At 36.6% G+C, this 27,101-nt stretch overlaps 2 protein-coding genes across 4 annotated transcripts in view; one reads left to right on the top strand and one right to left on the bottom strand.

The window, feature by feature from the left end:
• LOC128213444 (uncharacterized) overlaps positions 1 to 12,757 on the top strand; it is a 33,353-nt gene extending 20,596 nt beyond the window's left edge. Inside the window, exons 1-2 of one of the 3 annotated variants that reach the window (XM_052919140.1) lie at positions 5,524 to 5,651; positions 10,417 to 12,757. In XM_052919140.1, the coding sequence (XP_052775100.1) occupies positions 10,461 to 11,615 (1,155 nt within the window). In that variant the 5' untranslated portion in view covers positions 5,524 to 5,651; positions 10,417 to 10,460 and the 3' untranslated portion in view covers positions 11,616 to 12,757. Of the gene's footprint in view, positions 1 to 5,523; positions 5,652 to 6,256; positions 6,407 to 10,416 lie in introns of those variants that run through there. The other 2 variants (XM_052919139.1, XM_052919141.1) reach the window with 2 other exon arrangements.
• Positions 12,758 to 16,008: 3,251 nt separating this feature from the next.
• Positions 16,009 to 25,733, bottom strand: LOC128215449 (acid sphingomyelinase-like phosphodiesterase 3b). Its single transcript, XM_052922134.1, has 5 exons — positions 25,595 to 25,733; positions 24,838 to 25,001; positions 23,575 to 23,755; positions 22,308 to 22,481; positions 16,009 to 16,478 (listed from the first exon to the last, which is right to left on the bottom strand). The coding sequence occupies exons 1-5, from the start codon at positions 25,731 to 25,733 to the stop codon at positions 16,009 to 16,011; spliced, it is 1,128 nt and encodes a 375-aa protein (XP_052778094.1).
• Positions 25,734 to 27,101: the final 1,368 nt, after the last annotated feature.

The following is a 27,101-nucleotide window of genomic DNA, read 5'->3' as shown; positions in this document are numbered from 1 at the left end:
ACGTCACATGAAAAGCAAATTGATTACGTTGTCACATAGACTATAAAACCAAATGTTATATTTTCATGAAGGTATGTAGTATCCATATCCATAGGAATGAGAATAATATTATCTATAACTACAAGAAAGTGGTTTCTAAGTAATTGATTGTATAATGCAATAAAAATAATAGAAAAGTAGAAATTCAGCTTTGTGTAAGAAATAAAATTGGAGAGAGAGAGAGAGAGAGAGAGAGAGAGAGAGAGAGAGAGAGAGGGCGGGGGGAAGAAAGAGAAAACGGATTACTATGGAGTGTTAAAGAAACGATTGCTCTACCGTTTATAAAGTGATGCACTTCCGTAAATATAACAACATTATCACCATAAGAGATATTAGAAGATCCGAAAAGTATTTTGTTAGTGCTCAGAGGATGAACTTGTCGAGTGAACTGAAAAAGTATCTGCCTTCCGACTGTGCATGGTAAGAAGAAATGGTGCCGACATTTTCTTCAGCATTACAGTGACAACATTAAACATAGTATATGAGGTGATAATTAAACAAGTCTGAATCAAGATCCCTGCAGTTATTTCTTCTGCATGATACACCGACCAGCGACGTACTCCAAAGACAAATAAAGATGGTCCCTTAAACCTTTGTTGAGACAAGAGTGAAGGCGATTGTCTTGTGTGAACATCGAACCAAAAACTTTCTTTCCAGTAGTAATAATGTTTTCGATATGTTGTTGCCAGGTTCTGTCAGAACTTAGAGCGACTCCTTAGTGTTGTGTGTGTGTGTGTGTGTGTCAAAATAAGTAAGAGCTGTACATTTTGCTAGAAAAACGACAGTGAAAGCAAGTGTATGGTGTCTACATCGAGTCCTTTGCGCAATGACATTGCGAGAGGAACTGTTGAACGACTGAAGTCTCGTCTCGTATTAAGCGTACCTAGATTTTCACTGTTTCATAGATTACCAGGGCAAGAATCATTTACTGTAACCAGAGCTGCGATAGGTAATATGGTACTTCTCCACAATTATATTTATAAACTTCGACGAGTTCCTCCATTATTTTTCTATCCGATAAGGAATTCCAAACAGTTTCTTTAATCAAGTTTGCATTGACAACAGACCGTGTAAGACCCGGAACAATTTTCGCTGCCTCATATTGAAGTTCCTCGAGTGTTTCTTTTTCATATTCAGTACAATATTCCCATATCCTGAAGTATATTGGAGGATTGGTCTTAAGTAGGAAGGTAAATTTGATTGAGAGTTTTTCGAAGTTTAAATTTATGAGCTTGCATTGAACCAAGAACCTTCTTAGCAGAAGTAATAATGTTTTTGATATGCTGATGCAAGGTTTCATCGAACTTAAAGCGACCCTTAGGTGTTTGTGTGTGTGTGTTAAAATCACTAAGTGCTGTTGAATTAAATATAAGATGTGGGCGCGGCTTTTTTCATAGAGCACAAACATTGCTTGAGTTTTTGACAAGCCATTGTCTTGACCAGTCAGAAATGGTTTGCATGGCAGCATTTATAGTGTTCTCCATATGGTCTGTGCTAGCTGACGGGACAGAAAGGGAACTATCATCGCAAAAAGTCTAGTTGTACTTTCACGTGTTTCAGCAATGTCATTAACGTATATATATATAAGAAAGACTAGAGGGCCCAAAACAGAGCCATGTGGTATACCTGCTGTAATGAGTTTAATCTGAGAAAAGAATTTGCCAAATTAACACTCGTTGACTTTGATTTTGTAAGTAATGTGATATCCAGTTGATTATATTACCGGTAACTCCATACTATTAAAGTTTAAAAATAAGACCGCAGTGCCAAACTCTATCAAAAGCCTTGGATGTATGCAGAATACTCTTAATAGAATTACCCTGTTGAGTGATTTGCAAATGCTATGATCGCATTAAAATAGACCGGTAAGTGCAGCTTGTATTTCGGTAACACTGAATATGTGTTATTGTTGACGTTCTGTGTCGTGTGCATCGTTAGCAAACGGACGTGAAGATGAAGATGAACAAACGTCTCCAGAGCGTAAGCGTCAAACCGATTTTATTATCAAATAATGTAAAGGTTGCTGATGTCAGTCAAGAGCACAGTAAAATTTTGGAATGATCGTTCGATCAAACTCCAAATTTAAAGTTTGACCTGTGACTGCTTGCTTTATCTCGATCGAAATTGTAGGGAAAAGATATGTTCAGAGGTGTATAACAAAGTTCTGTAAAGTGAATTACATAATGAGTGTTCTATCAACTAGTCTTTACTGAGAACATTGTGTGTATTACTTTACCATTTTAAATGTAACAAAGCGCAGTCTATGTCGCTTTAAGCCCCGCCATCGTTTTATTACCGGAGTTTGATAAGGTGATTAGTTTCATCAAACACTTCGACAAACCTTTTTCCAAAATAGTTTTTTGACAGTGAAACTAGGCTTTCAATAAAACTCTCAAATACTGAGCTCTGTAAGAGTCGCAGACAGCGCCATGTTTCATTTAAATAGGTGAATAAATAGTGGAGTAATATTTCTGTAAGATTTTCATTCGAAGCAAAATATTGCCTTCCGACGTAGCATTTATGACAATTTTTTATCATGTGGTATACACACAGTGGAGAATAAGCCGTGTTATTCATGAACATAATTTGTTAATGTTCTGGACTGTTATTAATTTATCTTAATTTAAGTTAAATCGTTTTTTAACTTCCGTCGATTTCCGAAAAATGTTCATAGTCTGCAATAAACAAATGATGTGCAAGGGTTTGTTTCAACTTAAAAGTACATGTATTTATATTCCATAAAAATAATAAAAATAAAGTTTTTAGGAATTATTAAATCATTTCATCTTATGACCAGTTAATACATAAAGGAAAATGACTTAAGTAAGGAACATTGAATACCGCCGGAATACTTTGATCACAGCCAGATGTATGTCGAACCGTAAGTACATTCTATTTTATATATAGGTTCAATTTTAGGTCACAGACTACTAAAAAAAATCCCTTTACATTTCATAGACAACTGACCAATTTGCATGCGAAATAACACTGACATTTAGTGCTTCACGACCACCAACACTATTTATGAGAAGAAAGTTCCTCTTGTGTACTAAACACTAAACAACGAAAGAAGAAAGTTGCGTTTCTCCTACGAAACGTCACCACTGTGTATACGGTGAAATGACAATATCCGGCGTACGAGGACAAACAATGCTGAGAAAATGTAAACATTAAAAAGTAGATCAAGTAGATCCAGCATGTCTAGCCTGTGTTTAAAATCACACACCATTGAGTAATCATTTTTGCAATATGTCAGTGCCGAATTATCCAGTTTGAAGTGGTGAGTGGTTTGATTAGGGATTTAATTGTGTCAAATTGCGGTTCATAGTTGTATCTAAAAACTATAGGTCAGTGAAAAACGGGCAGTTAGATGATTTCCCGTTCACTGATCAAATGTGTTCATACACAGCTGAACCGCAATCCTTAAACGTTCAGTGTATTTACATTTATTGTTTGCAAATTTTGTCTAGGACAATTCTTTTTTAATGTTCGAAAAATGCAGCGGAAAAAAGTATGAAATAATATGCATTTATCTTAGGAAACGAAATATAAGCGTAAATATGAATTTAAAATCTCTGACCGCGTATAGCGGTTATATGATTGCTTGACCCAACCGTTCACCCCTTGCAGTGTAAAGGAGAAATTAAAAATCTTAAGAGGTGGGTGGGGTATCCTCAATAGGGCGCCGGGAATACTTTATGGCCGAAAGATTAGTTGAGATAAAATAGAAGATTGAAAGAGGGGCCGTTCCCAGGCCAAATGGAGTATATCTTCTCATAATGATGGGTCATTGTAACAAGGCGGAAATGAATCCATGCAGTCATGTGCTGGATGGTACGTGCTATGTACTAAATGTGAACACTCAAAGGGCCACAACTCCGTGAAAAATTACATGAGTGGAAGGTGCCGATCTTAATGCACAAGTAAGCTTGGTACTTATCGTCTTGTGAAATTTCATCAAAATCTCTCGTACGGTTTTAAAGGTTTCGCGCGCATCGATCCAGCCATCCATCCATCCATCCAGACAGACAGACAGACAGACAGACAGAAAAACGAATGACCAGAAAACATAATCTCTTCTACCCCTATGCGGAAAACATAATGATCTGTAATGAGGGCAAAGGTAAACAATTATAAATTATGTTTATTTTCTTACCTCTAAGTGACGTAGACCTCCATTTGAACGACAATGTCTGCTGTATGTAATATGAAGTGTAGATAAACCCATTGTCGCATTCTCGCCAAACAAGGCCGTTGCATGGGATATATTCGTAAATGGGGTCGTGGAATAATTTGAGTAGATTTGTCATGTTTTCAAGTTTGGTGATTTACAAAGTCTTTGTACGTATTAAAGGGAAACTGATATATACAGCCTGAAACAAACACTTTTATATGCAGTTTAAATATTATCCTTTTGGTACTTTGGTAAAATTGAATGTCTTATTGATGACATTCTGTGTTGTATGCATAGTTAAATAATTTGATGCTGGGGCTGTGCTTGTAATTCCTGCTGTATTCTTTGGAGTTGCTGCGATATACAAGTGGTATTTAACATGTTTATTGACTGATATTCATTATATGTCATGTTATGAATGATTTAAGGGAAGTAATACAATTTAAATCACTGACTGTTGTAGTCCTCAGGGTAGTGTTTCTTCTTCTTTAGTAGCGTAATGTGCTGGCTGTGTGTCAATCGGTATCTTAGAGCTTATATGGACCACTCTTGTATATTATTTTTCTCATGCAACTTTGCCTTATGATTGAATCAAATGATTGAAAAATGATTGGTAAGTGAAATCATAATCAACCAAATAATCAGGGTTCAAAGATTTCTTATTGCTTTAAATCAACTTCAATCACTTGAATTATAATTGACCTTCTCTTACGGGAGATTGTATATTGGCGATAAAGACTGAATCTTTGCCAGCACACAGATCGAAATGCTCTGTGACTAACGAAGATACCAAGTATTTGGCTCCTAGAGTTCCAAGCCACCAGTTCTGTTCACCAGACTATATCACAATAATCTATGTATCTGGCAACTTAAACTGGAACACTATGAAGCCCTATAGAGACCAAGCTTCTGGTGCCTTTCTAGCCCACAAATCGCAATGAATGTGTTCAATACTTAACTGCCAGAAGGTTAAGAATCTAGTTCTTAGCCCTCAAACGACGATTTCTGGTGTACTGCTTGACGTTACCTCAACGGCGGTCAAACACAGAATGACTATTGCGTTTGTTTATTTGAGTTTATCAATGTCTGCCCGCGCCCATTGGCTGCATTATGGCTTGACTCCGCCGTGTCGCCATCACGACTTAAATTGTGTTTAAATGCCATAAGTGACAAGAGATAGAAGTGACAGCAATTCGCAGTCAAATTCAGACATTACTGATCTATTCATTAATTACGTCAATACATACTTGGGGCGAAAGAATAAGTTTTCACTTTCATTTTTGTTCAAAGAAATTCAGTGTACACCTTTCCACATAGTAATATTTCCCCACTGCTGTACTGCCAGACTGCTAGACTGCTAGCTTCACATCCATGTAGAATTGTCCTGTTCACAGTGTTAGGGATTTGCCATTGCTTGACGTGTATTAAAGGAAAGCAGGTATGTTCAGCTTGTATCAAATTTAATTTCATGTTGTTTGATCATTTATTTGTGTCTTGGTGAACACTGAATAGGTCGTATTGTTGACGAGTTTTCTTGTGTGCAATCTCAAATAGGTGAAGTCTGGTATACTTCCTGTAATCTCTGTTGAAATCTCTTGCTGATTCTGGTTGCGATAATGTAGCAATTACATCGACTTGGATACATATTAATTGACTGAGGTGATATTTACAAGTAATGTGATGATTTAAGGAAAGTTATACATTTTTACCCTCTGATTGTTGTTGTCCTCATAGTAGGACGAAAAAAATTTGAATGACGGCAATAAATGATATCTAAAAGACAAAAGAAAGAAATGCCATTCCCGGAACAAATGTGGAAGGGCACGACTTATTTCAAGGCGGTGCAGCATTAATTGTAGAAGTAAACAGTCAGAAAGATGCAAGACCTAAAAATGTCTGCTACCTATATCGGGGGTTAATAATGATCGATAATGAACGCACCTGTCTACATAAATATGAATGTTTATTATTCTTATTTATATCGACACGTACACCTTCATTTGAACGAAAAAAACACGCCAGCAGGTAATCTGAAGTCTTCATAAACCTACCATAGCTTTCTCATCAAACAAGATATTGGCTTTAGATAAACATGTTGTTGTTAAGTATGATAAAAACAATAATCTTAGTAGGATTGTCCTGTTCACAGTGTTAGGGATTTGCCATTGCTTGACGTGTATTAAAGGAAAGCAGGTATGTTCAGCTTGTATCAAATTTAATTTCATGTTGTTTGATCATTTATTTGTGTCTTGGTGAACACTGAATAGGTCGTATTGTTGACGAGTTTTCTTGTGTGCAATCTCAAATAGGTGAAGTCTGGTATACTTCCTGTAATCTCTGTTGAAATCTCTTGCTGATTCTGGTTGCGATAATGTAGCAATTACATCGACTTGGATACATATTAATTGACTGAGGTGATATTTACAAGTAATGTGGTGATTTAAGGAAAGTTATACATTTTTACCCTCTGATTGTTGTTGTCCTCATAGTAGTATTGCTTTATTAGTTGATAATACAACGGTCCCCATTATATTTGTAAAGATTCACAACACACGTTGGCACTGCTTTCAATGAACAGGTTCAATAAAACCCTCATGGAGGGAGGGGGAGGGGGGTTAAAGAACATGCAGTGTTGGAGACAGGCGTCTCTTCCCCTTGGGAACAAAAGCAAAATAACCACTTAAAAATGTTGGCCATATGTAGTCTAAACTGTTCATTATGTAATGTATGCATTTGTTTCTACAACAGTGACAGCGAAGTTAACGTTGACAAATTAAAGGAATGCCATACTCCGATAAAGTCAATAAATCATACATCAAAACCGGCAACACACAGTCGTTGCCTTGTTTAAATTAACGTTTTAATTTAGTGTGTAGTAATAACCGCCGTTCCGTTAGGCTGCACTACTATCTGGCATGTGAAGAAATTTAATGGGTTTTAATAGTATACTGTTTCATTAGAATTCGCAGTACCTACGATTTGATCATTTCTCTCATACCGTTGATTACTTTCAATTGATCGGAAACAATTTTTAAGTTTATTTGTATATTCTTTCATATTTATGTTCAACTAAGCACATATGGGTTGTGGGGTCATCCATCGTCAGGAACGCGTTCATGCATGCGTGGATGTCTGATCCTAAGTTGAAAATGGAGTCATGCAAGTTGTGGTGGCAGGGTTACGGGGGCTTAGGCATTAAGGAAATGGAAAGAAAGATTAACCTTCTGAAACGCGTAAACATGTGCCAACCACCAGCCATGATCAGTATGCATTGCGGCGGGAATGATATTGGGAAGATAAAAATTTCTGAGTTTATAAAGCATTTTAAGATGCTGGTAGATAATATTGGCAACATCTTACCTGGTACCATAGTTGTGTTCTCGCAAATTTTACCTAGATTAACATGGCGCTATTCCAAAAATCGCATTGCTATGTATAACGCTAAAAGGCGCATGAACAGCTTCTGCAAAAAATACATTTCAATGAAAGGGGGTGCTTCTTGGCCCACAATATTTCAACCAAGTATCTATTGCAAGATGGCGTCCATTTATCAGACGATGGCAACGAGTTATTCAACCAGAATTTGGCAATTTGTATCAGAAACACGCTTAGCTAAACTCACTTTGCCTGAAATATAACAGTCATATACGAACTGCTGCTTAGTAGAATAATGCTGATCATATTGAAAGCTACCACCTCGTATCAAGAAGGCGAGGCTCCCCTTGTGCTGCCGCCCCAAATTTGTTCTTTGGGGAGTTCAGCTCAGATTATCTTCGCTTCACATTGGCGCTCGGCAGCACCTTTCTATCCAAATTTTAAGCAAATTTATCAATAACCATTTTAAAGTGCTTTCCGAACATTGCTTTTCCGTGACGGAATTCACTTACATTTGCTAAAGAATGAATACTTGTAATTGATATTTGATACTAATTTGCATATTTGCTGAACTGAACTAAATTGTATTGTTTAACTGCTGCAATAAGTGATTGCAGTGCAATAATTAATTGCTTATTTTCAACCCGAGGCTTTGGGGTAGGTCGCCATGGAAGACGCCAAAGTTTGGCAGATGACCAGTTGGCCTTTTTCGGACCATTTTATTCAAAATTCATTTTGGGTCAAGTGGGCCCAAATTAGTTTTTTGCGCTATGGCCATTTGGGCCTAAATAATTTGTGCTGTGGTCAATTTGGCCCAGATATTTATATATGTGAAAGGGGAGTCTCGCCAAACATTCCAAACCGTTTAAATGTAAATGAACAAAAATAAATATACTGAAATGGACAAATAAGTTGTTTTTCTTCGTTTAAGAAATTTAATGTGTAACATGGATATAAAGTTAAGAAAGCCTCGCCTTATTCAGGTTTAGAAAGAGTATGGTGTCAAGATTAAATTGGTTTTGGTCAACTTTGTTGATAATCGTTGTGCAAACACATTTCCCAATAGTGTTATAGCAGTTAACAGTAAACATGATGCTACATGTGTTAAAAACAGCCCATAAGCGTAGAAATTTGTTCGGATCATGTATAGTTGAATTTTGCCCCTTAAACCGAAAAAAGGTTTAGTTAATTTGTTTGTATATCCTTAAGGGGTTTAGGTGGTAATCATTCTAACGCACGTATCGTAGGGTTGTTTTCTTTTCGATAAATATTTCGAAGTAGTTATTCTATTTTCGAAACTATAAGAGGTTTATAATAAGTCAGTGTTGGTAAAGTTTGTTCGATTTTGCAGTTCCGCGACACTTTATAAATATTGAGCTTAAACAACTGAGCTTACGATATTGCCTTTTACGCTTTATTTTAAGATGATCCCTTTATTCATACAGTCCAGCAAAAGTTTGCCTTCACGGCGGAACCAATCGTAGTACGATACTACAACGGACAGCTTTTTCTTGCATACCGGACGTGTGTTTCCGGTCATGTGACCGGTGCTGGAATATAAGTATCTTCCATGGCCGAGAGTGTAAGATAGGTTCATACCGACCCGAGCGTCACACCCTGCGCGATGGTCGGAATGAACTTATCTTACAAGAGAGGCTATGGTAGATGCTTTTTCTCCCACCTCAGTTAAAAATAATTAAGTAAAAATGTGTTTTTGCTGGAACTCTTTTGTACTTACTAAATATAATTGCGTATGGATATGAGATAATTTGTGGTTGTCATGGATATGCGCGCAGTGATTCCGAATAATAGTCAAATCGGTCTTTAAATAGTCCTAAAGGAGAGTGAAGCATTATTTCTTGAATGGTGCGTGAAAAATATGTTATGGTGACATTCGAAGCAAGAAATAATTAACTAGCGTTCTAAATATTGCCACAAGACAAGGTTTCCATGATGCTACTGACGACAGTCTTCAACAAGGGAGGTAATCACAATGTGGTGACCATAAAAAAGGAGTTCCATACGGGCATTTTATCTTCGCCCATGGGATCTACTTATCTGAGGTGGGAGAAAAATCCGTCTTACATCCCCCCCGTAAGCCGTAAGATGAGTCACGCGCAACAACGCGCCACTTCTTATTTCTTTTATTATATGGTTTATGAAAAGTATATTGTGTCATTTCAATAACGCGCAAAGAAATATATAATTATGCAAGACTTTTAATTAAAATTATAAAATAAAAAATCGTAAAAACGCGATTTTAGGGGAAATATTTGACGTCAATAGTCATTTAAAATTACTGCGCTTTATGACGTCAGTAAACAACGTCGCACGCGCTTTTTGGTGATATGTACAAAAATGCATTTTATACGTCAATTTTTCCACAAACTGATAATTTTAGATATGCAAGAAAAATACCCATCACGTTCTTCCGGTCGGGATCGACAAACCCGACCCTCGGGCAAGCTGCGTGGCCGGTAACTCCACAAGCATCAAAACAGGCTTACGTACGTGCCCTCGGGTCGGATTTTCCGATCCGTATTGGAAATACATGATATATACTTATTTTACTATATACTGAAACACAACGAATCCGCTCAGCGGGCAGCTAAGAAACGTACACTCCACATTCAATAAATATATCATCCCGAAATATTCTTAACCTTTAGATATGAATTGGAAATGAAAGTTGGTAAGTGGTGTAGGACCAATAGGTATCTGTCTTTGTCACACTGGATCGTTTGCCCGTTGAGCTGCTATGTTCAGACTTTGGAGTTCACGCTTTGAAAAACTACAAGAATGTTATTTTGAGATTAAATATTTTTCAGGTAAATTATTCTGCGGAGGGCAACCACGGGTTGAAAAACGAGCGATGGAAGCCGAAGTGGAGCTAAGGTCAAAACACACAAATGAATGTCAACAAAGACCCAGAGATGTGAAATCGATAATCGATGAAAGAAACCTGTTGCACACAAACCGGATTTCCGGTGACAATCGTGGACCAGCGCGTTATTCAACTGTTGAAGAGATTGAAGAACCTGAAGAGTTCGGGAAGTGTGCAGAATGCGTTAAAGCTGTGCCCATTTTCGAATATGATGATATTGATGTTGGAGATCATATTACAATTTCAGGAACAGTGTATGATCACCACGCAATTGTGACACAAAAGCTTGGTACAAACCAGATCAATATCATTGAAGCAACGAATACACCTGCAGGGGCAAGTTCTGGGTCTTTTTTCGGGGGGAAAGCTTTTATCGAGGAAACTGAGAAGACGCTAGATTTCGCAAACGATAGAATTAATGTTGTTGTTTATCAAAATCGCAAGTTTACAAAGACAGAGGTAGCAGAACGGGCAAGAGAATATTATCAAAATCAAAAACAAACACGCAATTTCAGCTACAATGTTTTTCGAAATAACTGTGAACATTTTGCGACGTATTGCGTTACCGACAAGCCATTCAGCATACAAGTAGTGAAAGTTCGGATGGTGCTGAAACTTTTTCTAAGCAGTGGTTTTCGTGGAATAAGCGATGAAAGAATGTGCAATGCCAAACTGTTCGAAAACCACTTCATATGTAGTAGTTGTAATGAGATGAACAAAGGTCTCCTGAGCGTGAGCGTCAAACCAATATTGTCAGCAGATGACGTAAAAATTGGTGACGTCATCAGATATACGTATTACCTTTTACACCACGAGGCAGTCGTTTTGAAAATGAAGGGCGTTGATAGATCATCAGTCAAAGTCAGCATTGCGCATTACGCTTTTCGCGGATTTCTTACGTACAGAAAGATAATTGAAGAAGCGATAACCATACGGTTCGACGGCAGTTGCAGTGTACTGCAATACCAGCCACCGCGATACGAGGTGTTTTCCCCGGAAGAAGTTGTTGAGAGGGCTAAATCCCGTATTGGCGAACAGCGTTTTGTCTTCCTTTCTAATGATTCAAGTCATTTCTCGCGCTGGTGTAAGCTGCCACGAAAACGGAGTCAATCAAGAGCACAATTAACCGATATTCTGGAGTGATCACTCGATCATTAATTTCGATCACACTTGTAAGGATAAGATACGTTCGGATATATGTATAAAATAATGTGCTGTAAATTGAATGTCATAATGAGTGCTATATAAACTGGCCATTACTAAGAATTAAATGTGTACTGGCACATGTTTTGTTTTAGTGTTGGACTTTGATGAACGACAGCAGTATATCAAATTTTACGTACATTATTATGTATACTATGAAGTTCTTAAAAGGAGATATAGTCGAACCCCGTTGGCTCGAACTACCTCGCGCCTCGAGGAATCCGAACCAAGCAGGAATGCTTTCCTTCTGTATTTAGAAATCGGTCCTTGACATATAGTTCGAGCCAACAAGAAAATCGAGCCAAACGAGTTCGAGCCAACGAGGTTCGACTCATGTTATTTCTGCTTCTTTGCATTTAAACAAGATAAGGTACATGCATTCAAACGACAGGAACAATGATTAAAAACAATTATCGCGATTTAAAATTTAGTAGATATTGCCTGTTTTAGCACTACGGGACACGATGTGACTCCAAGCAGGAACTTAATATAATTTGCTTTTACATTCTAAATATATTGTGTTTAAGCTGTTGTCTGTGTTACAAACAGTGTATGACCTCTATATATAAATGACTGGTCATCACCCTTTCATTCTTCCATACAGAATTATTGGCTCTCGAAATGAAGAAAAATACTCACCAGCTCCACCCCGCTGAAGATAAGTGTTATGTAATGTATTGTATTGTACATATGTTTGTAGTAGCACCCTGGTCATTATTCTATGGGGGATGGGGTCATTATTAAATTGTTTCACCGGCGCAACTTAGGCTTTCTGGTGTGGTTTAATTTGCTATCATTATATAGACATCAGGTTCAATGATGGTAATAGAATATATGTAGGCAAGCCAAGCCCGATGCAAAATACTGACATGTTTATACCCAGTTACTAGTGGAATTTAAATGATTGCTGAATTAAAATCAATCAATGCTTTCTTTTGTCTGAAATATCACAGTAAGCTCAAAATAGAGCCATTTAAAGTTATGTTCCAATTAAATGCTCGTTTACCCACGTATTGTGTTACTTGAAAAGGTTTTGGTTAATGGTTCAGAATTTGTTATCTGAATAAAGTCTTTGAAATTTGTGGTTTTCCTCCTTTGTAATTGAGCGTGGTGAAATCATATCTGCTACCCGTCAGAGCCAAAAAAAATCAGTTTATAGAAGTTGTGTGATTTAATTTCAAATGGTTGAATATCTAACTATAAAGTATTGCACAATTGCGCTTCATCGGTTTTGGTATTGAATATGTGCTCATTCACAACTGAACAGCATTCTCAATAAAGTGAATGTTTATATTTACACTTACACATATTATTTCAAAATCTCTCTGGGACATTCCCTCTACGACGCTGAAAAATAACGTTTCACAGAAAGTGGCTTTGCCCAGCCGCTCCTTCCATGCAGTGTTAAAGCCTAGAACCTTTGGGCTGGGCGACCTTACTACCTTACTTTCTATCTTCTTCTCACTTTCCCTTTTTACCTATTGTCTCAATATTTGACTACAATAACAAACAGAGCCCCATCATGTTACTTCAACTAGAAATACTGCAGCAGTTCACTACAGTACATTTGCAATGCGATCACATACATTTTGTATAATAAATATGTAATTTTGTAACATGATAATCTGATTTCAATTGCACTAGTAAGCTTCTATATCCGCAACTATCTTTGTCAATGGATTAGCTTCTTAAATTTTACTTATTATCTCTCCAACCAGATTTATACTGACATATATAGTTTCTCATATGTTAAACATATTTAATAATTCATTATTTCATTTTCTCTAACTATCGATATACCAATTTACACATTATATACGTGTTTTGCTGGAACTAATTCATTTATTTATAGTATTGTTTACAGAAAATAGAAACGAGGTTTCATACAAGCCAATGGCTTTCTCCTCAATTCTATATATTATATGTGTATGTTGTAAATGTTTATTTGTTATAAAAATAAATACTGATTAAACCAAAGCCTAGAGGCTATGGGGGAGTGGACCTCATCCTCATCAGTTCCGAAAATCACAACGATAATTGACATCTAAAACGTTACTGAAAGCTGGTCCCGTGCGAAATGGAGAAATGGAGGCCGCCTAGACTATGTGCACATCACTTTTGTGCATGTTGCAATAAAGAGATTTGAGGTGGCGTAACCTAGGGGCGTGATCTTGAGACTTGCGCCCCTCCCTTAGAACCGAAATTTATTCAGCTTTAAGTGTCAGCAGGGAGATATTTGGGTACTACCCCATTTTTAACATTTGTGCTCCTATATTACAATAAAAGGTAAATTGAGACGATTTGAGGCGCCGGATGCGCCCCCTCCCCCCCCCCATAGGTTCTGCTAGGTGCCCTTAAAAATATAGTATCCAACGTATTCAGAATAAAATGTGTTTTAGGCAAACATTATAAACGCTATGGTATTCGTACCAAGGGAAGTAACGCATATACGCTCGTTACCTTGAACATAAAAGAGTCGCTTCCCATTACCGGTAACACTTAAATCGCAGTCAAGTAAATGGTTTATAATTTAGGTTACTACTATGTATGTCGTACTTTTTTATCAATATAAACTAATACGTATACATTCTAATAACATCCTTAACATATTAATAACATACTAACACAAGCTTATAACATACTTATAAATACTAATAACATACTAATAAATACTAATAAATACTGGTAACAGACTTTTACATACTAATAACATACTAAAACATATTAATAGCACACTTACATTAACTTATAACATACTAATATATACTAATACAAATTAATAACATAATGATACAAACTAATACAAATTAATAACATACTAATCCATACTAATATGATAACAATACATACTTACACATACTATTGCATATTTATACATAATAATAGCATGGTATTACAAACTAAAAACTACTAATTTAATACTAATATATACTTACACATACTAAGAACCTGCTAGTGCATACAAATTCATTCTAATTACATAGTAATACATATAAATTACTCTTCAATCGGCTTGGTGTTCGGGATTATATTTTGTCTACTGACCAAATCTCTGTTTAGATCCACTGATTTCCCTGAATAAAACCAATAACGGCTGACTGCTGATTCACCAAAATACATATTCGGCTGATTTTTAATCGGCTCAATACTGCCATCCAATGAAGACTATATCAAAATATTATACCTTATATAAATGTGTCCCTCCTTCCTATAATATTATATAACGATTATCGGTCCGTTTATCACTGTATTTTAATAAAAATCCAGTTTTATGACGATCCATATTATATTTTTGGCCAGTCCGGACCTCGCCAAAATCTAAAATGGACCGCTATAACTGGTAAGGCCTAAAAAATACATTTGGTTCGGGTTACCCGACCCTACTTACGGATACGGAATAGGCGCCGACCCTACCTACGGATACGGAATAGGCGCCGACCCTACCTACGGATACGGAATAGGCGCCGACCCTACCGTTTTGATAGTCAGTTTGAAAAAAAAAATTGAAAAACTTAAAAAATAAAATAATAAAAATCTTGTTTTGTTTTTTTTGGTTTTTAAATATGGAGTTTAAAACCTTAAATGCTTATACAGGAGATAACTTTAAAACCATTCTCCAATGATGAAAATGACATTCTTATATAAAGCCTAATAAAAAAATAAAAAGCTTACCTACCCTACCTATTTTTGAAAAGGATGTAACCCTAACCAAACAATTTATTTTTAGGCCTTAGTGTGTCTTGCTTTTTTCACAACGGCAAAAATTGTCGCAAGTAAACATTTTAATCTATGTTCAATAAAACACATTTTAAGTGCTTTGAAATAATTGAATGGTAATATAAAATGTTTGGTTTAATATAAGAAATATTTACACACCACTTCGGGCCATACGGCTTTATAAGGACCAGCCAGTCAGTCCCCGTCGGCTAACGCCTCGGTCCATATACACTTTCAGGGGCTGACTGGCCGGTCTTTATAATGTCATATGACCCTCAGTGGTGTGTAATATTTCTTTTTTATGGTATTGCTGTATATTGCACTATAAACGACAATTAAAGAGCTCCATGGAAAATTATTTATGTAGTAAAATTACGGTATAAAACATGATATATAATAACACGCGATATCATAAAATATAATATTGTCGAAACAATTTTTGCTTTAACAAAACGGTAAGTTGATAAACATAAAACAAAAACAACGAACAATTTATGAAAGCATTGCAAAAGGAAAAAAAAAATACAAGCACAAGCGATTGCTGAAATCATTTTTAAATGTATGAAGCAAACAGAACGCAGATAGGTTTCTTGAACGTTTGTGTAAAGTTATAGCCTCAGCTATTTAGGGATAAGGAACCAAATTTGGCGTACCGGGGCGCCCGTAGACGTCTCCCCTTTCTCAGACACATACACGCCACAAGTAGGAAGAGAAGGAACACAACAGCAGCTAGACCCCCTATGAGGTAAAACATATACGTGGGCACCTGGGGCTGGGGGGTTGATCGGTGGGGGTGGTGGTGAGTCGTTTGGGTGGGGTGGTGCGTGGTCACGCCGCCTGATATACATGTTCGGAAATTGTCATAGTCTAACTGAGTTATTGCACAGAGATGATGTAAATGGCAAGTTTCGTTGCATTCGGTATTTCCCGCCCAAAGAACGCTGTTGTATTGAAGGTAGTGTTGAAACAGCTTGTTACTGCGATCGGTGAACGCGCGGGCAAGCTCATGTAACTTGGCGGGGCGTAGCTCGTCTAAGGCATACACGTCTGATGTATCGTATTCTTTCTGCCAGTCGTCACCAGTGCCTGCGTAAGGGAACAAAACCATTACCAGCCGTCGTGTATTCCTCGGATACTATCAATGTTTTATACAGCAATTTAATATATTGGGACATGCTCAGAACACTAAGATTTATCTCAAAGAGTAATGAACTGTCGCCAATTTTTACTTTAATCGGTGCTTTTAATTATTCGGTATTTCCACCACAGTCAGTGTTGTGGACTTTTACTCATTTAGGAATTGTTTCCTTTTCTTTCCGCTGCCACCATCCAATATATCATTGGAAAAACAATTAAAACCATTAAGTGTCTAACATTTTATTTCTACACACATACACAAAGTCTTGATTAATATTTACAGTTTAAAAATACAACTATTTAATTAAGTCCAAAAGTCATTCTCTAATTTCTACTTAGTCTCTCTTCTCATCTCAACTCAATTCCAACTCAATTCCAACTCCCCCTTTCCTCCGAAAGGCTCGGTTTATATATCTTGTTTAAAACACAGTGGCCGAAGAAATGCGGACAGTACTACATAATAGTGGCCCCGAGAAAAGCGCACACTCTGGCCGAAGAAAGCCGGACACTATGGCCGAAGAAAGCCGGACAATGGCCGAAGAAAGCCGGCCACTATCATATAACACTGCATAACATTGACTGAGGCCACTGAATACACAAATGCATGATTAATATTCTCTCTAGAGACCTGGGAAGGATAAGAGTGGCAGGAAGTAGACATTACAGCTACTACTCAGAAGCTTATACTGATAATTTAGATAACACCATCTGTGCATAATAATTTCTCCCAACAGAAATACTAATTAAAAGAAAACTTCACTTTTCAGTGTTTTACTAAACATTTTATAGATATAAAATTGCCACACTATTCCCCTCCCAGTTCTTGACACCTCCTGGTGTCAACTAGTACATAATCAATTATATACATGTACATGTTAATTTAAAAAAAAAGAAAAAAAGAATTTAGGTAAGTTTTTGAAAACGGTCTGAAACTTATATATAAAAAATTGTAATAATATACATGTACTGAAACATATTTTAATTATATCATTTCAAAAACAAAATGATTAACAAAACTACTGAAACAAGGAAATATTAAGTTGATAATGCAATCAATCATAAATTGAACACAATGAAAAAGTAAAACAAATACTATTTCAAAAAGAAGTGCAAAACAATATACAACTCAGGTACTATAATCCTCCTTATCAATGAAATATAAATTTGGCAAGGCCCACAATCAAAATTATATTTCTGAAATAAAATGACACACAATACTGTACTAAGTTAGGCATCCTGTATTACATTGTACTTAAAACTTTATTCACTGGATTAGTGGTAAATACTGTTAAATCAAAATAAAACACACACAAATACAGCCAAAAAGAAAAACACATAAATGTTTAAAATGTTCCTATTACATATTGTTTTCTTTTGATTTTTCAAAAGTAGTTAATGTTAATTTGGCTAATTCTGAAAAGTAGTTACTCAGAATGTCTTTAGTTTTGTCTTTTGAATTAAAATGAACTGCAGCTTGGAAAAGTTCTTTTTGATATTGAATGGTTTTGTCCATAGCTGACAAGATTTCTTCCTGCTGCTGAGAAATTTTTGCTGTAATGTCAGCATGATTTTTGCTGATTTGCTCTTCCAGCTTTATCAGTTTATTACAACAAGTGTCACAGGGTGAAAGTTCATCATACAATGGAGTTGAAGACCTCTGCCTTTTTCGCAAATTTGGCGGAGAAGGAATCTGTGTAGCATTTTGTTGATTATATGGATTTGGTAATAAATTTGAAGAAGTCTGTAAAGGATTGTAGATGCTCTTTGATGTTTGTGGCGCATAAAATGCACTATTCAGCGTTTCATGTTGGCGTTGAGGAGGAGTTACAGGTTCATAGTCCTGTAGCTCATTGTCTGTGATAAGGTTTTCCATTGTGTTCACAGTATCTTTAATTTCAAAATTTGTTAACACTTTACTTTGTGTAAAAAATGATATATCATCACAACTAAATTCAGTTTGAGATTTTCCAATAAAGTGATTTATTTTTTTATCAAAATATAATCTCCTTTCATATAACACACTGACTTCTTTAGATGATGTTTTTAGGTTAATTTTGTGTTTCTTGGAGAAAGCGCGTTTAATCAGTTTAAGTTCTGATTCAAATTTTTGTTCACAAATGATGCACACATAATTACCAAAGAAATATGGTAAATATGAAAGATAATGTCTTCGTAACTTTTGCAAAGATTGAAAGAATTTGATTGCAGTTTTTACATTGAATCATTATATATATTCCATTTTTAAAATTATGATTTTGCAAGAAATCACATGATAAAAAAAAAACACACTGCACAATAAGATAATTATTAATCCTTCCAGAACTGAACTGCACAAGGAGTTATAAATCCTTTTGATTTAATATGGTAAAATTACACGCACATAATAAGGTTCACATAAATATATTCCAGCTATGTGAATGTTCACTTTAATAAAACAATTAATACATAAAACACATTCCACAAATAATGCCACTTTTATCTGTATTGTTTTTAACTGAATTTTCCCTGAGCACTGTTTATAAAATTCCACTGAATCTGTTGATAATCTCAGCACATATAGCAAAACTGTATTTTAAAACTTGTCAAAATTACTTGAATCAATTGACAGTTTTCAAGAACAAAAATGTTTTGCCATTTCTTGTTTAGTTGTTGTGACCACTGTGAGGGACTGCTGTAGATGACTGTTTAGGTTTATAGATAATCTCATAATCTTTGAAAGTCAATTAGGGGCAGACTATGACTAAATGCACAGCATGCATTCAATGAATTTCTCATCACCTCTTGTCAAAATGCACATGTAGGCTTGTATGTAGAATAATAATCCATTTTTAATGGGAACTAGTGCATCATTGACAGTTCTTTGAAGAGTGTCAGATCATTCAAGACCATGTAATTCAGTTTGTTTGATTTTCATTAATGTAAGTCAGGTAATCTTGGTACACACTGATTAAACTGACCACTATACAATTTGCTGAATAGTGAAAACAAGAGATGTTCTTGTTTGGTTTATCTCCAATATAAAAATACAAGATTTATCTAAATAAATGTGATAAATAATAAGTCCCTTCATTACTATGAGTATCTAAAATAAACCATGCCATATCTGCTTAAGAACTGTAAACAATTTCCTTTGCAACTGTTTCTGCTTTCTGATTGGAAAGTACATAGCAATCAACAAACACAGTAAATTGGTCCATAACAAAATAAAAAAAATAAGGTCTTATTCTTTGCTATGCACATTGTACCGTTTCTGACATATAACTTGACATATTAAAAGGAATGGCACACATAAACACTTTATATTTAAACAATATATGAAACAATTATTAACTTCTTTGTAGCCTAATCATGTCCCTGTTATTTCAAATAAAACACCACCAAGTAGAATCACATGAAACACATTGATGAATCTGTCTCTGGATACTCTTGCCAAAGAAATATTTCAACCAATGTCTAGGTCACTTCTATCATTATGTTGCTACCATGCAACATACTCTCATAACTGATTTCCAAGAGCGAAGGTTTGAACAATTGGCTGCTGACAGCAATGTCATGGTCACTCCAAGAAAGTGACTTACCAGCCTGCTCATTTCTCCTTCTTTCACCCCTTCCGAGGATACCCATTGCCAATCATCATAAGGATCCATTCGACCTTGATGAATCCTCATGTGCTGTATGCCCTGCATTCAGCCATGCACTATATACCCAGTATTTAGCTTTCCAGTCCTCACATGACTTAAGTTCTAGAGAAATCGCAAAAAGGTTGTGATGTAGTAAAAGCATAAGAACTTTTATATCCTGCATCTTGATGGAGCTTTCCATGTCATTAGAAAACAATGGGTCTGCAGCATCAAATAAACCTTTGAAAATTCAGACAACTCTGTATGTCACACTGACACAATAACAGTTCTCATAAACTGTAAGTGACATATATCAGAACTACGCTTCTACCTTAATCTACTTGGTGTCCTATGGGTTATATTGAAATCAAAGTTTGATAACACTTCAAGTCACAATACAAGATGAAGTCATACTTGAAGCCAAATCTGTTCTCATAATTCTGTCAAAATTACAAATTTTCTGCATCTCGCTCAAAATAAATTTGTGTTCACCGGTTAAATGTCCATTCTATTTTCTTGAGTCACAAGTCCATTTTCAAAGTCCATAAATTAGTCCAATTGTCCATTTACTTGTTGTTTTATGCAAAATACTTCTTTAAGTCCACATTGTTCAGCAACATTCCTGCTAACAGTCCGATGTTAAAATGTTTAATATAGTTCTTCATTTGTTCTATTGGAATAAGTCTTTGATTGGCACAACTTGTGTTTTCCACGATGTTGTCAGTGCACTGCTTTTTATTTATCACATTAATTCCACAATTGTGCATTAGAACAATGAGTAAAAAGCACAAGTTTGTCTTTGACATCTTGTTGTTCAATTTGCAACACTTTCAATAAGTCTCTTCGGAATTGTGTTGAAGTCCAATCCCACAGCTGGACACCAGTGTCGCCAATTTTTACTTTAATCGGTGCTTTTAATTATTCGGTATTTCCACCACAGTCAGTGTTGTGGACTTTTACTCATTTAGGAATTGTTTCCTTTTCTTTCCGCTGCCACCATCCAATATATCATTGGAAAAACAATTAAAACCATTAAGTGTCTAACATTTTATTTCTACACACATACACAAAGTCTTGATTAATATTTACAGTTTAAAAATACAACTATTTAATTAAGTCCAAAAGTCATTCTCTAATTTCTACTTAGTCTCTCTTCTCATCTCAACTCAATTCCAACTCAATTCCAACTCCCCCTTTCCTCCGAAAGGCTCGGTTTATATATCTGGTTTAAAACACAGTGGCCGAAGAAATGCGGACAGTACTACATAATAGTGGCCCCGAGAAAAGCGCACACTCTGGCCGAAGAAAGCCGGACACTATGGCCGAAGAAAGCCGGACAATGGCCGAAAAAAGCCGGCCACTATCATATAACACTGCATAACATTGACTGAGGCCACTGAATACACAAATGCATGATTAATATTCTCTCTAGAGACCTGGGAAGGATAAGAGTGGCAGGAAGTAGACATTACAGCTACTACTCAGAAGCTTATACTGATAATTTAGATAACACCATCTGTGCATAATAATTTCTCCCAACAGAAATACTAATTAAAAGAAAACTTCACTTTTCAGTGTTTTACTAAACATTTACTAAGATTTATCTCAAAGAGTAATGAACTCAGCCAGTATCTTTAAGTCGCCATTCTTTTTTTATGATATGGACAACTAGGTTTCACCGAGAGCGGTAAAATCACATGCGGATTGAAACTAAATGTCCGTCCAAAAATGTGTCGTAATACAAAAGTAAATCGTAAGTATGAAAATGTTTTTGGAGGATGTAAAATACAAATTATATGAAAGATTAAACAGGGAATAATTGTCACGGTTTAACATATATTATATCCTCCAGCACACCAGTGTGAACCGTTCATCATTATTCAACTATTACGTATTTGACAGAAAACCGGGACAATTGTAGTACTAGCACTTGACAATTGAAAGTTATGCCAAAACTCGTCCAAAGTCGGCCAATACTAGTTTCTGCCTTTTTGATTGGCTACTAAACTCGCCAAATAATTAGGTGATTTCATACTGGCAAATTTATGTGCCCTCAATCAGCAATATTGGCCTGAGCCCAAAGGGCTAGCCTCGGACAAATAACTGGGCCAATATGAAATCACCTAATTAATAACATTATAATAAAACCTCCACCTACCTTTAATATTGGCTGCAGTGAGGTTAAGATAGTATTGCACGTAGTTCTGGGCCACCCCATTATCCCGATCATACTTGAACAGCCGGATGGACGGGTTGTTTGTTCCAACCCCCGGGAGTGTGCTTTTCCAGGGGGTCACTGCGGGTGCCAGCAGCATCATGCTTATTAGCTTCCCTATGTTTCAAATGCATTCAAACACTCCAGCATTAACACGTTATTTCAATCTGTTCGAATCCTTTAATACCAGTAAAGTGATATTTTCATAAAGGGTAAGTCGATCACAAGATAATTGTAACGTTAACAAAAGCGAATGGACAGAAGCTCAGACGGACGGCCAGACAAAGCGCCTTGTCTACACCTATATCCAAATAATAAGATTGAAACTAGACATTCGATTCTAATTCACAACAGGTCATTACTGTTGAAATGCACCCTACATACAATATTTAAAAACTACAGCATAACCATTTTGTAGGTGTTGCGCAGATAATGATTTCACAGATATTTTATTTGCGTTCTTAAACTTTGACCTTCTGATCCCAATCAATACGGGTCAAGGGCAATCTAGTACTGAAGTTCCATAGTACTATGTTAAAAACACGTTGCCTATGACCTTGATCTTCGACCTATTGACCCAAAAACAAACGGGTTAATGTTTTCAATGTTAACCTTTCATGATGGAGTTCCTTGGTCCTATGTCAGACTGTCCTCAAGTTATTGTGCGGACAAAGTTATTTTATAACCAGCTGAGCTTAACCTTGACCTTTCACCTACAGACCCTAAAGGAATAGGGATCCTATAACGGTCAAGGACACCATATCACTGGAGTTTTAATGCCCTACATTAGCCGTTTTTGACTTATTTTGAGGAAAATACGAGGTCTACGGACCAACGGATAGACTGACAGACCGACCGACCTACGCGCAAACTCTCCCATCTCATTCGCTTACACTTCATAACTTAACACTACATAGATGAGTAATTAACAACGAACACTGCATGCCAGTCCGTTGCTCTCGATAATCGATAAATCAAGAATCCTAAATCGATAATTAAATACATGTTAGTGGGACTTACCACAAGTATACGTATTTCTATTGGTAACATGTCTACAAAATTTCATGTGAATATTTTGAGTTAAGAACGAATGTGTGTTTTTTTTGTACAAGCGACACCGTCGCCGTTGACAAGCGCTATAGACAATTTCTTGAAAAATAGACAAGCTATAATAATGAAGTTTACTATGTTTACAAACATCATTACTGACCTTCAGCGTCAAACTGCACCCGGAAGCTGTCCGTGTGTTCGTGTCCGTACAATTGGAGGGAGATGATGTCAGCAAATTCCTCGAGTTTCTCGAGGTACTGTTTGTTATACTTGGGGTAGAACCAGGTCAGTCCGCTCCCTAACTCAAAGACGCCAGGTGGAACGTGCGCTATTATGTATACCTTGGAAATGAAAAAAATTGTTATACCTTCCAGTACAAATTTGATACCCTAATAAAACCCTTTCTCTGTGCCGTTAATGGAAAGTAAAATTTCAATACTTCGATTTCAAGTATTTTCAATTACAATGGTGCTTACTTTGTTGCAGAAGGCGGGTGTTAAATTGACGCATAACGTAGGACCATGTGTCCTGGGTCGAAGAGTGGTAAATAATGCTGGTAGACATTTTGATTTTCCTACGTCCGGGAACAAAATCTCCTGTGTTGTGGTGCCTCCCATAAGAAAGGTTTGAATGTTTTAAGTTTAAAATGGTGCATTCTGGTGTAATCTATGCAATTTTAGATGGTTAGTGCCGCAGGCTTTCAAGTGACCAATTATAAAAAAGGAGGGATAAAAGTAAGAGGATTTTCTTAAAAAGTAGGGTAAAATACGGATATTAAGAGCAAAAAGTAGGGTAAAATACGGATATTAAGAGCAAAAAGTAGGGTAAAATACGGATATTAAGAGCAAAAAGTAGGGTAAAATACGGATATTAAGAGCAAAAAGTAGGGTAAAATACGGATATGAAGAGCAAAAAGTAGGGATAGTAGGGCTCTTTACTTACCTTTTGGATGCATATAAATAACTACTAAACAACAATTGTGATGTACATGTTGTATTCCTTGCTTAGAACCCAGTGCTTCAAGAGGGATTCAGCCACAGGATAGGTGTCTCCGACTTGCCAACATGCACCACTCAATCTCATCATAGAACCCCTCTTGCAGCACTGGAGACCTACTGCATCAAACTTATCCTACACAAATACTAGAAATAGCTTCTTATCAAAATCAAGATTTAGATAATTTCAAACAATGCATTTACTTAAAAATATATAATATATTATTTCGCGAACTAATTTTACAAAAAAATAGGAATAGTTGGGAGATTTTTTAAGAAAAAGTAGGGAAAAGTAGGAAAAGAAAGGCCCGTTAAAAAGCCTGTTGCCGGGTGCATCCCCTAGAGCCAATCCAACAACTCAGCTACATCATCAAAATCCTAAACTCTTTTACAAACTTCCAAACTCCCGACAAAGCCCTACGTCCTACCATCTGGTTGTGTTTGCGCGCCTCCTGTAGTTGTTTATCCAGGAAGTCCAAGTGCTGCGCCGGGTCCGGCAGGTCCTTAGTTAGTCGGTCCTGGTCGTAGTATAGGTTCGTGTTAAGTCCTATTAACCGCAGTTTCTCAGAGATTGTGGCGCTGTAATAGCCGCCTGAAAAAACAAAGGAAGTTATTTTTCAAATAAATTTTAATCTTTAACCTTTTCCTTATTTTCAATAAATACACCCCTGTGGGAGAACAATGATGTTTGAGATGACCGCATCTTAAGCAAAACCACATCAGGTGGAAGCCAACACTTGTTCCTTTTTCTTAGCCGATTAATTTACATGGCTGGAGTGGACATACACTACAGTTAGAATAATAGGCAGCGTTGGGAAATGCGTAATTTAAAGGCAAGAGATGGCCAACAATAAAGGAGTTTTCTCCACAACGCCGTCAGCGGCGTCAATTAATAGTGACGCCATGTGCACTTCAAACAAGGGACGCATCTTAACAGTTAGTTGGGCAGAGTTATGTGCCTTGCTAAACACATGCGCATTGCCACCTGTGAACATGTTTGCCAAGTTTCATATGGGTATCTTAAAACGGGTGTTAAGTAATGGCTTAGGTCAAAGTGTTTAAACGACGGCGACGCCGTCAACTGACGACGCATAATTATGACAACACCTCGACCTTTTTCGAAAATGATACCAGCTGAAAAAGTAGAACTCTACAAGCTAGATGCTTCGGACCCAAAATTTGTACCATTGTGAAATTGCCTGCTTTCATTCGCTCTAAGAACCGAATCCCAGTGACTCTTTTCCAAGATACCCTTGTAGTATGCGGTATTGTCTGTATCATACGGCATTTGATTGGCTGGGTACGGATCGTGGTTGCCTAGCATCGGGTACAGCGTCGTGTTGGGAAAAACCGACACCAGCTCATCTAAAACCGACAAAACGGAAATGATATTCTTGCATACCGGACGTGTGTTTACGGTCATGTGACCAGTGCTGGAAAAACTCATCTTACATACCCCATGTAAGATGAGTCCCGCGCAACAACGTGCCACTACTTATTTCAGTTATTGCATGGGTTATGAAAAAAAAATATGCAATTTAATAAAGCGCAATCAAATATATATGTTTGCAAGACTTTTAATTAAAATTAAAATTAAATAATCCTTCAAAAACGCTATTTTTAGTTATTCAAAATTACGACGCTCTTTGACGTTAGTAAACAACGTCGCACGCGCATTTTGGTGTAAGTGTACAAAAGTTCGTTTTAAACGTCTTTTTTTCCACAAATCGATAAATTTATATATGCAAAAAAAATATCAATCATGTTTTTCCGGTCCGGATAGAAAACCCTCGGGCACGCTGCGTTGCCGGCTTACGCACGTGCCCTTGGCCCAAGGCTTGGGTCGGAATTTTCTATCCGTACCGGAAACACATGATAGATACTTATATATATATATATATATAGTCCTTGTGAACTTTTGATAAAATATTCAATCAGATAAAAAGCATATCATAATATATACGTTCTGCCATTAAGAAAACAAGAAACGTCGCAATGCAACAAAACCAGGCTTTTTATGATTGACAGAAGAACTTCAGCCTGTGTCTGTTTTTCTATTTTTAGTAACAGTGACCTTGACCCAGTTCATCAGTGGAAACCCATTTATATCTTAAGGTCCTGCGATCTTGATCTTGAACATATGAATCCCGAAATCAAGGGATCCACTAACAGTCATGAACAATTGGCATATCAAATATGAAGTGTCTGGGTACAAATGTTCTTTAGTGATTGAACAGAAGTCGTGTTTTCCCTTAAAGTAACATTGACCTTGCATTGACCTTGACCTACTGATCCCAAAAAAGCAATGGGGGTCATCAACTAGTCATGATCAACTGGTGTACCAAGTATGAAGAGCCTGACTGCAAGTGTTCTAAAGTTATATATCGAACAGTTTCAGCATGAGGTCAGCGCGACCTTTGCCTTTGACCTAATGATCACAAAATCAGTAGGGGTCATCTACTAGTCATGACCAACTTGAAGACCAAGTATGAAATTCATGAATCTTTGCGTTCTCAAGTAAATAAGCGGAAACTAAGTGTGACGTAAGGACTGACTGTCTGACGGACGGACTGACGGACAGGGCAAACGCAATACGTCTCCCCCATCCATTGGAGGGGGGTCGTTATTGTAACAGTATTATCAACAATAATGTCTTTCGAATTATCTTCGGGCCGACTTCATGTTGTGCAAC

This window comes from Mya arenaria, chromosome 13 (genome assembly GCF_026914265.1).
Source record: "Mya arenaria isolate MELC-2E11 chromosome 13, ASM2691426v1".
Lineage (NCBI taxonomy): Eukaryota > Metazoa > Mollusca > Bivalvia > Myida > Myidae > Mya > Mya arenaria.
The sequence above is the reverse complement of the archived record's forward strand: the minus strand, read 5'-3'. Positions and strand labels throughout refer to the sequence as shown.

What these genes read in the sequence shown, in the direction of transcription:
- LOC128215449 (XM_052922134.1), bottom strand. Translation starts at nt 25,733, where the DNA reads ATGCTAGGCAACCACGATCCGTACCCAGCCAATCAAATGCCGTATGAT. An exon ending in AAGCAGGCAATTTCACAATG is followed by an intron (nt 25,002 to 25,594) that starts GTACAAATTTTG and finishes TTGTTTTTTCAG; the next exon opens with GCGGCTATTACAGCGCCACA. An exon ending in CGCGCAAACACAACCAGATG is followed by an intron (nt 23,756 to 24,837) that starts GTAGGACGTAGG and finishes TTCATTTCCAAG; the next exon opens with GTATACATAATAGCGCACGT.